General features: G+C 42.7%; 1 protein-coding gene across 1 annotated transcript in view; it reads left to right on the top strand.

The window, feature by feature from the left end:
• The first annotated feature begins 4,423 nt into the window (after positions 1 to 4,423).
• Positions 4,424 to 11,677, top strand: part of LOC125487080 (S phase cyclin A-associated protein in the endoplasmic reticulum-like) — a 62,612-nt gene continuing 55,358 nt past the window's right edge. The window contains exon 1 of the mRNA XM_048617052.1: positions 4,424 to 4,481. Within this exon, the coding sequence (XP_048473009.1) occupies positions 4,424 to 4,481 (58 nt within the window). The remainder of the gene's footprint in view (positions 4,482 to 11,677) is intronic.

Here is an 11,677-nt window from a genome sequence, read left to right on the forward strand (position 1 = left end):
GAGAACATGAGACAAACTAAATGGTTAATTGATAAACAATGAAAAATGTCAGGTCTTTAGCTGATAATGGAAAGAACTTAACGTTTTTGTGAGACTACAAGTATGGCTGAATGAAAATGTATAGTGGGAAAATTGATATAGGAACAGAAGGAGGCCATTGAGCCCTCAAAACTTTCCACCATTTGTGGGTGATCTTTGTGTCAACTTCAATTACTGTCTGCTTTATTTTATATCCTGGTGGCCTGAAACATTTGTAAAATTGACTGGCAGGTGAAGATCAGCTGGTCCATCAAACCTGAATCTCTTCAGAATAATTAAAAACTGTCAATCCATTCCAAAAATTTCAGTTGACCCAGCATTCACAGACTTGTAGGGATTTGACTCCAACATTTTCACAACAGTTTGTTTGGAAAGAGATAGCAGGAACTGCAGATGCTGGAGAATCTGAGATAACAAGGTGTAGAGCTGGATGAACACAGCAGGCCAAGCAGCATCAGAGGAGCAGGAAAGCTGACGTTTCGGGCCTAGACCCTTCTTCAGAAATGGGGGAGGGGAAGGGGGTTCTGAAATAAATAGGGAGAGAGGGGGAGGTGGAAAGAGGAGAAGATAGGTGGAGAGGAGACAGACAGGTCAAAGAGGTGGGGATGGAGCCAGTAAAGGTGAGTGTAGGTGGGGAGTTAGGGAGGAGATAGGTCAGTCCAGGGAGGACGGACAGGTCAAGGGGGCAGAATGAGGTTAGTAGGTAGGAGATGGGGGTGGGGGTTGAGGTGGGAGGAGGGGATAGATGGGAGGAAGGACAGGTTAGGGAAGCGGGAAAAAGCTGGGCTGGTTTTGGGATGCGGTGGGGGGGGTCAGATTTTGAAGCTTGTGAAGTCTACATTGATACCATTGGGCTGCAGGGTTCCCAAGCGGAATATGAGTTGCTGTTCCTGCAACCTTCGGGTGGCATCGTTGTGGCACTGCAGTAAGCCCAGGATGGACATGTCGTCTGAGGAATTGGAGGGGGTGTTGAAATGGTTTGCGACTGGGAGGTGCAGTTGTTTAGTGCGAACCGAGCGTAGGTGTTCTGCAAAGTGGTCCCCAAGCCTCCGCTTGGTTTCCCCAATGTAGAGGAGGCCACAACAGGAACAGCGGATACAGAAATCCACATTAGCAGATGTGCAGGTGAACATCTGCTTGATGTGGAAAGTCTTCTTGGGGCCTGGGATGGGGATGGGGGTGAGGGTGGAGGTGTAGGGGCAGGTGTAGCACTTACTGCAGTTGCAGGGAAAAGTGCCAGGTGTGGTGGGGCTGGAGGGGAGTGTGGAGCAGACAAGGGAGTCCCGGAGAGAGTGGTCCCTCCGGAAAGCAGATAAGGGTGGGGAGGGAAAAATGTCTTTGGTGGTGGTGTTGGATTGCAGATGGCGGAAGTGTCGGAGGATGATGCGTTGGATCTGGAGGTTGGTGGGGTGGTACGTGAGGACGAGGGGGATTCTGTTTTGGTTGTTATTGCGGGGAGGGGGTGAGAGGGATGGAACCCTGCAGCCCAATGGTATCAATGTGGACTTCACAAGCTTCAAAATCTCCCCTCCCCCTACCGCATCCCGAAACCAGCCCAGCTCGCCCCCACCTCCCTAACCTTTCCTTCCTCCCACCTATCCCATCCTCCCACCTCAAGCCCCATCCCCATCTCCTACCTACTAACCTCATCCCGCCCCCCCTTGACCTGTCTGTCCTCCCTGGACTGACCTATCTCCTCCCTAACTCCCCACCTACACTCACCCTTACTGGCTCCGTCCCCGCCTCTTTGACCTGTCTGTCTCCTCTCCACCTATCTTCTCCTCTATCCATCTTCTTGCCGCCTCCCCCTCTCTCCCTATTTATTTCAGAAGCCCCTTCCCCTCCCCCATTTCTGAAGAAGGGTCTAGGCTGGAAACGTCAGCCTTCCTGCTCCTCCAGCTCTAAACCTTGTTATCTCAGTTTGTTTGGAAAACTACTTCCAGGCTTTACTTGTAAAAGGCCTAGCTGTAATTTTCAGTTTATATGCCATTTTTTTTTGGATTCACCACCAGAGGAGACAGTTTATCTGTATCTATCCTGTTGACTCCCTTAATCATTGTAAATTCATTGATTAGATTTTTCCCCAACTTTTTAAAACTTGAAGTACAACTTAAGTTTATTTAACTTGCTTCATAATTTAATGATGTGGAAGTGCCAGTGTTGGACTGGGGTGGACAAAGTCATAAGTCACATGACTCCAGGTTATAGTCCAACAGGTTTATTTGAAATCACAATTTATGATTTCAAATACACCTGTTGGAATATAACCTGGTGTCATGTGACTTCTCACTTCATAATTTAAGCCTTTTTTAAAGGTCTTAGTATCATTCTGAGTGAACCTGTGCTCTACTATTACTAATATCTTCTGGAGATTCCTTTTCTGAAGCCACAATATATTTTTTGATGTTTGGTGCCCTGAACCAAATGTAGAACTTCAGATGGAGTATGACCAAAGCTGTCCCCAACTAAAGCATCATTGAGTTATCCATGAGAAAAAGATCAGCATTTTGATTTGCTTTTTGTAGCTGCACACTAGCCTTTAATAATTTGTGTATGTGGATACCCAATCATTTTGTTCTCTTGCCATTAAGAAAATATTCTGATTTGTCTTTCTCAAATTCAAAGTGGATAATCTTGCGCTTCACAAGAACACAATAAATAGGAGTGGGGATAGATCATATAGCCCATTGAGCTTGGTCTACCATTCTTTATGATTATGGCTGATCTTGGGCTTCAGTTCCACCTTCCTGCCTGCTCCTTTGATTCCCACAGAGATCAAAAATCTGTCTATCCTAGTTTCAAATATATTCAGTGATGAAGCATACACAATCCTCAGGGGTAGAGAATTTCATAAATTCACAACCCTTTCAGTGAAGTAATTTGTCTTCATCCCATTGACACCAACTATGGGGACTACTGTTCAAAGTGGAACTACATTAAGTTGGTCCCTTAAGATGATGGAGTTGTATTGTGATGCAAGGCTAAGTAAATTGGGCTAATATTCTCCAGAGTTTAGAAGAATGAGAGGTAATCTCGTTGAGATATATAAGATTCAGAAGGAGCTTGATCTGGTAGATGCCTAGAGATTGCTTCCTGTTGGTGGGATATCTAAAATACTGAGGCAGTTTCAGGATAAGGGCTGATCATTTAGGACTGAGATGAGGTGAAATTAGTTAATTCAAGGGTTGTGAATCTGTTTAGAACTTTTTAACCCAGAGGGTTGTGTACACTCGCAACCCATTGACTGAGGTGATTTCTCCTCATTTGCAGTCCTAAACAATCAGCCCATTATCCTGAGATGGTACCTTGGTGTTTTTGCTGGTCTGGGAATCTGAAATAATGTTTCAGCATATATCGTATCAAGCCCCTTCAGAATCTTAGTAAGTCGCTATGAATTCGTCTAATTGTTTTAGAACCCAGAGAATATAATCCAGTTTAATCAGCCTGTCATCAGAGGACACCCTCACTAAGATCCATTAAACAGCAATTTTGAAACTGGGACCTCGACCATGTAGAACGGCAAGAGCAGCAGATGCATGGGGACATCACCACCTTTAAAGTTCCCATCCAAGCCCCACACCATTGTGATTTGGAACTGTGTCACTGTTCTTCGCTATCACTGGGTAAAAATGCTGGAGCACCACCCCTCACCCCCCCACGACCGCCCAAAAAAATCAGCATTCTGGGTGTTCTACACGCTAAAGACTTTAGCAGTTCAAGAGGGTAGTGGGCTGTCGGGATTGTCAATAAATGTTGGCCCAGCCAACAAGGCCCACAACCCATGAATGAATTAAAAAACTCTCGTTGATGGGAAGCAATTTAACGAACCTTTGCTTTGAAATTCATTCTCCTTGGTTTGGCCCACTCATTTAGTCTGTCTGTCTCCCTGAGTAACTTCCTCCTTCCATCCACACAACTTATTGTACCTCCTAATTTAATGCATGTGCAAATTTGGGAATGTACCTTCTGTTTCTTCATCCAAATCATTTATATATGACATAAAGCTGTGTTCCCAGCACGCATCCATTGGGCACTGCACTTGTCACATCCTGTCAATCAGTTAAACTCTATACCCTTGCTCTTGGTTTTCAATCTTCAAAGCAATTATCAATCCACATTACAAGCATGTGATTAAGTTAGTGATGCAAAGTATAGTATTGGGTTTGAACAGAAGATTTTTGAAACCTAAAAGAAACCAGTTTTTTTTTTGAGATCAGGAAAGTTTAAAGGGTAACTTGATGGACATATGTAAAATGATGTAGGGATGGGACAGAATGGTTAGAAACATAAGATAGCACTGTGTCGAGCTAGAGGAACACAGCAGGCCAGAAAGCATCAGAGGAGCAGGAAAGCTGACGTTTCCGGTTGGGACCCTTCTTCAGAAATGGGGGCGAAAGGGGGCCCTGAAATAAATAGAGAATGTCGGGGGACAGTGATGGCAGGTAAGGAGTGGTAGGGATTGGCCAGTGAGATGGGAGGAGCAGATAGGTGGGAGAGAAAACTGACAGGTCAACGAGGCGGGGATGAGAGGGGTGGGGGCTGGTCTTGGGATGAGGTCGGGGTGGGGAGATTTTGAAGCTTGTAAAGTCCACAATGAGACCATTGGATTGTAGGCTTCCAAGGCGGAATATGAGGTGCTGTTCCTCCAGTTTTCGGGTGGCATCGTTGTGACACTAGAGGAGGCCCAGGATGGACATGTCGTCCAGGGAGTGGGAGAGGGAGTTGAAGTGGTTCGCAACTGGGAGGTGTTGTCGTTTGTCACGAACTGAGCATAGGTGCTCTACAAAGCGGTTTCTGAGCCTCTGCTTGGTCTCACCGATGTAGAGAAGCCTCCAACCAAATGGTCTCAATGTGGACTTTCCTAGCTTCAAAATCTCCCCACCCCCGTTCTTACCCCCGTTCTTATCCCCGCCTCATTGACCTGCCTGTCTTCTCTGCCACATATCCGCTCCTCCCACCTCACTGACCAATCCCCACCACTACTTACCTGCTATCACTGCCTCCCCCCTCTCTATTTATTTCAGAACCCCCTTCCCCTCCCCCAATTTCTGAAGCAGTGTCCCGACCAGAAATGTCAGCTTTCCTGCTCCCCTGCTGCCTGGCCTGCTGTGTTCCTCCAGCTCCATGCTGTGTTATCTCAGACTCCAGCATCGGCAGTTCTTACTGTCTCTCATGGTTAGAAACATACTGAATCTCGTGAGTAAATGGTCCAGAATAAGAAGACATTGATACAAGATTAATGAAAAAAAGATTCAGGACACAGCAGGAAAATTGTCTCTACAGAGGGTTGCGAATTAATGCAGAGGTTGGGGATTTAAAGCTTGGGTCATGTTAACGTTAAAGAATTGATGTTAAAAGAGAAAAGCCTATAAAAGGGTTTTAAGAACTGAACAGGCAAGTGAGCTTACGACTTGTGTGGAGAGTAAATGTCAACGTAGAGAGGTTGAACCAAATGACCTGTTTCCATTTGTTATCTGTAATTCTATATGGGTGGGGTCCGTAATGTAGATATCAGAACCCCGCAAAAATGTAATGGGAAACAAAAAAAATGAAAATTCCTGTGACTATGTCACGTAAAAATCTTAGATTTTTCAAAAACACATCACGTAAACAAAGGATGAAAGAATATAAAAACCAAAAGAACTGTGGATGCTGTAAATCAGAAGCAAAAATAGAAGTTGCTGGAAAAGCTCAGCAAGTCTGGCAGCATCTGTGAAGAGAAATCAATATTAACATTTCAGGTCTGGGTTCAGGGGTCACAGGACCTGAAACGTTAACGCTGATTTCTTTTCACAGATGCTGCCAGACCTGATGAAAGAATATAATTGTCCACTGAAAACCCTATGACCTTAATTAAAGTTCCCTTTCAAAAAAGTTGGAAATTATGATCTAATAAAGTGAACCTTTGCTGTTGTTCTTTGCTATGACGTATAGCACATGTGACCCCCTCAAATTAGCTCTCTCCGAAATGGAAACAGAAAGAAAAGCAATAATCAATTATCTTGTCTTGTTGCAAAGTTTGTTCTTGTCAAAGCAAATGTGCTTTTACAACTCTCACTTTCTTTGCAAATTAGAGTACTATTTGCATTGGACCATCTCAAGATAACTTTGGTGTGTGTTACATATCCTGTACATTTTGTTATGAATGAGTCTGCTGTTTGCCCCAGTCATAGTACATTCCCCGTGAAAGAAATGAAAAGGATGATCAATTTTCTAGGTAAAAGAATGCCCTGGTGGATGATGATTTGTCTGAAAGTTGTTTTTCAGTGTTGCTTCTGTGTGGCAGGCTTGACCTTCGGAAAATAAATCCCCTTCATACACGAGGCAACCTCTACGACAATCCAATGGAGTTTATTTTAGCATGAAGCTTGCTATTACACAGCTTAGCCCATAAAGACTTCTTTCTTGTCAGCGCCTTCTCATGCAGTAGAACTTTCCACTGTTTCAGCACCACAGGATATGTCTTCTGCACTGGCTGCTGTAGGTGAGGCAGAGAGAGGTATTGATGTCCAGGACCCTTGGGTCTTGTGTACTGGTATTGTGTGTCAGCAGGACAAAGGGTTGGCGCCAACCATCCTGCTGTATGCGCCAGTAACTAGAATTAATTACAAACCAATCGAATCCGTTGCAGCCAATTGGTAAACTAATTGGTAATTTTAGCTGTACATCTATACTTTGTTATCTGCCTGTCTATAACAGTGTTTTCAGAGCCACTTTTGTTCCTCTCTCTCCTGCTTGACAAAATGGCCTTCATCGCTGCAAGGGGAAAGATGCGCACCAGCGAGTACGGGGGCCACTCCAGCTGCTTGTCTTGTTTGTGTTCCGTTGTTCACTAAACAAGCCTCAGGTTACGGGTGCTTGGAACTGCTCTGATTAGAGCAGATAACATGGATCTGAATCAAATACTACAAGACTGCAAGGTTGCAGCTAATCAGCATGGAATTTTTCTACATGTTAAAGAATGCATCAGTGTATAATTGGAGAATGATTTTTTTTTTCTTGTGTATTCTTGGGGAAAATATTTGCATATTTACTTTTAGAGTCATAAAGACAAGTAAAAGACTTTATTATGATAACTTAAAGGTGCTGAAAGGTGAAGTTCTTCGTTCGGTTTTAGCTCTCAACACTGTTTTAAAAGAATGAGAGCAGCTGGGGATGGAAGAAGCTTGCTGAAAGCCAAGGTTAAGCGAAAGAATGCCATTCCTCAGAAGTTGCTAACATGGAATCCTCACAGGAAAACCAATCAGTGTGCTTGTGCAAAAAATTAATTGGACGCGGAAGATTTTTCTCACAACTGTAACATTATGTGAATGCACTCTTTGGAGTGTAAAATGTTAACTTGACTCACTGGAAGTGCTCTTGATTCAGAGGGTTGTAGGTTCAACGGACATGTGCATTTGACTGCATGGCTGAGGAATATTGTTGCTTTTTTGAAGGCCTCATGCTAAACTGAGGCTTCATCTATTTGTCCAAGTCAAAGATTCCGCAGCATCTTTTGATAAGAGTAGACCGCCCTAGTAATATCCCGAAGTTTCTTATTCCCCAACCAGCGCCGTAAGAAACAGTTTAATGCGTGAGATTTTGCTGTGCGAAGTTTATGACTGTCATGTGTCACTACAAAACAAAAATAATTCATTTGTTTGTAAAGTGCTTAGCGAGATCCTGAATGTGAGAGTCACTATATAAATGCAATTCTTCCATTCTGTCCATATTGGGTGAATTTGCTTCTCATGTGGCTGCTGATGAAACCAGTGATTTCGGTGGTTCTTTTTTTCTTCTTTATTCGTTCACAGGATGAGGGTGTCACTGGCTAGGCCAGCAGTTATTGCCCATCCCTAATTGCCCAGAGGGCAGTTAAGAGTCAACCACATTACTGTGGGTCTGGAGCCAGACCAGGTAAGGATGGCAGTTTCCTTGCCTAAAGGACATTAGTGAACCAGATGGGTTTTCCCAACAATTGACAATGGATTTGTGGTCATCACTAAATTCTTAATTCCAGATATTTATTGAATTCAAATTCCACCATCTGCCATGGTGTTGCCTGGGTCTTTGGATTAACTGTCTGCCAATAATACCACCAGGCCATTGCCTTCCCTTCAGGTATATTAAAAACAAAATAGGAATGCTGCTCCACTAAGGCTGCTTTCGGTTTTTTTTTTCACCATCTGCTGGTTGACTAAATGCTCAGCTCACCCATGTAGGTGAGCAGTGTGACATCCTCGGATGTTGCATTCAGAATCCGCATCCAGAAATGAGTGTACAGTAATTGTTTTTTGCACTGCAGTCAGCGCTGTGCAACCCATTACATAATGCAAGTGGGACTCTGTACTCTGGAATAGGCTATGCTAAAGGGGATTCAATTTTACAGTGTTAGTGTTGTGACGTGGAGTATTTTACTTTGTTAGCAGGGAGTAATGAAACATATATTTCGCTGTTCTCCAAGAAATTAGTATTCATTGAAAGTACATTAATCAATATATTTGTACGTTATAGTATTCAGTTTTATAATTTTTCTTTCATATTACTAGTCATGATTATTGAGTTTATTCAAATCCTATGCAATCTTGCCTCAGCTTTCTAGAGGACTTTTGTTTTTTAGTTCCTTGTCGTAACAGGACAAAGAAAGTCACGGCACTATCTCTGGAGCAAATAAAAACAAAAGTCATTCTCTTAATATTAAATATAAAAGCAGAAAATGCTGGTAAAGTTTAGCTCAAGAGGCATCCATGGTAATAACAGGCAACTTAACATTTTGGGTCTAGACTCTTCTCTAAAACAGGAAGTTATTTAAAAATACACAAAACATACACTTTTTTAAAACAAATTCACAGACATCTGTGAAATGCATAACTGGAGAAAAGGAGATGGCTAAATAGCAGTAGTGATATTCTTAATGTTGTTTCTGCATCATCCACTAGTCATTATTGCTACCACCATAGCATTACTTAATGCTAGTGGATCGGGGACAAGTTGGAGATCTGTACCTTCCTTTAAATGAGAAAAATTGTTTGTTCGCATGATGTGGGCACACTGGCTATGCAAATATTTGTTTCTCCTCCCTAATTGATTTTTGATTTATTGTTGTCACATGTACTGAGTTAAAAGTGAAAAGAGTTGTTTTGCATTTTAATTACCCCCGAGAAGGTGATGGTGAGCCAAATTGTTGACTTGTCAAAGTGCATCTGGAGTGATTGCAGTCACTATGCTGTTAGGAAGGATGTTCCAGGATTTTGATAAAGTGACAATGAAGTATTGGCGATATTGTTCCAAAATGGAATTATATGAGAGTTGGAGGGGAACTTGCTGGTGGTGTTCCTGTGTGTCTGTTGCCCTTGGCCTTCTAAGTACTAGACATTACTGGTATAGAAGGTGTTACTGAAGGAGGCTTGGCAAGTTGCTGCAGTGCATTTTGCATATGTACATATTGCCACCTTACGTGTTGGTGGTGGATGTGATGCCAGTCAAATGAGCTGATTTGCCCTGAGTGATATTTAGTTTCTTGAGTGTTGTTAGAGACTCATTCCACCATGTAATTTGGTGGAGCTCAACAGTGTTCAGCCTGGGTTCTGCCAGGGCCACTTGGCTTCTGGTCTCATTACAACCTTGGCCCTAACATGGACAGAAGAGGTGAAGTGAGAATGATGACTGCTTTTAACATGAAGACAGCATTTAACTGAGAGAATCTTAAAGGAGCCCTACCAAAATCGAAGTAACTGCATCTCAGGGAAAGCTGTCCACTTTGGAGTCATATCAAAGTTTGTTGGTGGCCAGATATCTCAGCCACAGGACATTACAGCAGGATTCCTTATCGTTTCAAAGCCCAATCATCTTTAGCTGCTTCATCAATAACCTGCCGTCCATCATAAGGTCAGAAGTGGGGATGTTTGATGATGATTACACGATGTTTGGCACCATTTGTGACTTCTCAGATTTTGAAATGGCCATGCCAATATGTCTCAAGGTCTGGTGAGCAACAAGTAGCCTTCATGCCATACCAGTGCCAGTTAATCATGATCTCTAACAAGAGTGAATCTGAACGTTTCTCTTGACATTGAGTGATTTTGCCATAACTGGATTCCCAACTGTCAACACGCTGAGGATCACCATTGACTAGAAACAAAACTGTACCACCCTTGCGAATACTGTGTGTCTACAAAAATGGTTCAGAGGCTGAAATTTTCTCTGGCAAACAACTCACCCTGACTCCCCAAAGCCTGTCCATCATCTTCAAGAAACAAGTCAGAATAAGAAAATACTTTCTGCTGGCCTGGTTGAGTACAACTCCAACAACACTCAAGAAGCTTGATGCCATAAAGGACAAAGCTGCTGACTTGATTAACACTCCATCCACCATTCAAACGTTCACCCCCACCACAGTGATACACACCATCTGCAAGATGCACCGCAGTAACTCACCAAGACTCCTTCAACAGCACCTTCCAAACCTGCAATCTCTACCATCTAGAAGGACAAAGGCAGCAGATACATGAGAACACCACCACCTTCAAGTTTTCTGGCAAACCATCCAGATTTGGAACTTGCTGTTCCTTCACTGTTGCTGAATCTGTATCCTGGAACTTTCTTCCCAACAGTACTGTGGGTGTGTTACATCACATGGACAGAAGCGGTTCACCACCACCACCTACTCAAGGGCAATTAGGGATGGGCAGCAACTGCAGACTTTGTCACCAATGCCCAGATCCTTTGTTTAATGCTAAAAAAGTGTTCAAAGAGCCCATATTTTGCTGTATTTATTTCTTTGATATCACGTGAAGGAAATAGAATTGACTGAAAACTGGCATCTGTGAATTTGGGAACCTTTGGAGCTGGCTAAGATGGATCATCCCATTTTGGTCATGCCATGAGAGAAATGTCCTGAAAGACAGGTAAGAGAAATGTGTCTGCAATATTTATATTTGGAAAATTTTAAGAAAATGGACAAGATTTGCAAACAGTAGAAGTGACAAACATTTCATTACATTGGAATATTTAAAGACTGGCATCAAAACCGTAACAGAATATCTCACAGCTGGACAAGTCTGAATCAAAACAGTTGGATCTTTAAGGTGGCTTGAGAACTTCAATGACCATGCTTATATAATTATTGAAGTGACTTTATTCAATTCTTTGGAATCATGCAGGAATAGTTATTGGAAAATCTAACTCTACTGGAAGGGAATTATGAAGAAACTGTACGGAAAAGTGAATTCAAGTTCAAGTGATGTTTTTAGTTGCTGGCAGTTTATTTTTTTCTTTGATTGCACTCTTTGTTTGTGAGAGAGATTTGGCTTGTGGTTAAGAAAGGTAACGCTAATCATTTATTTTAAGTTTTTTTTTGACTGTCATTCAATCTGTTGAACCTGACTTTAAACTCAGTTGTCATGTTTGTTAGCAGCTGCAGTTTTGTTTTAAGAAACGTGCCAGTTATAAACAAATCTTGTAGAGGAAATCCAGATGGCTGCCACCGGAGGCATCAATCACTGATTCTTAAATACCTGCATCTAAATCAAGGTTGTTATCAAAGGTAAATATATAGTAAGGTGCAGGGCTGGATGAACACAGCAGGCCAAGCAGCATCATAGGAGCAGAGTGGCTGACGTTTCGGGCCTAGACCCTTCATCAGAAAAGGGGGAGGGGA

Source organism: Rhincodon typus, chromosome 36, assembly GCF_021869965.1.
Source record: "Rhincodon typus isolate 14 chromosome 36, sRhiTyp1.1, whole genome shotgun sequence".
In the NCBI taxonomy this organism is placed as follows: Eukaryota; Metazoa; Chordata; class Chondrichthyes; order Orectolobiformes; family Rhincodontidae; genus Rhincodon; species Rhincodon typus.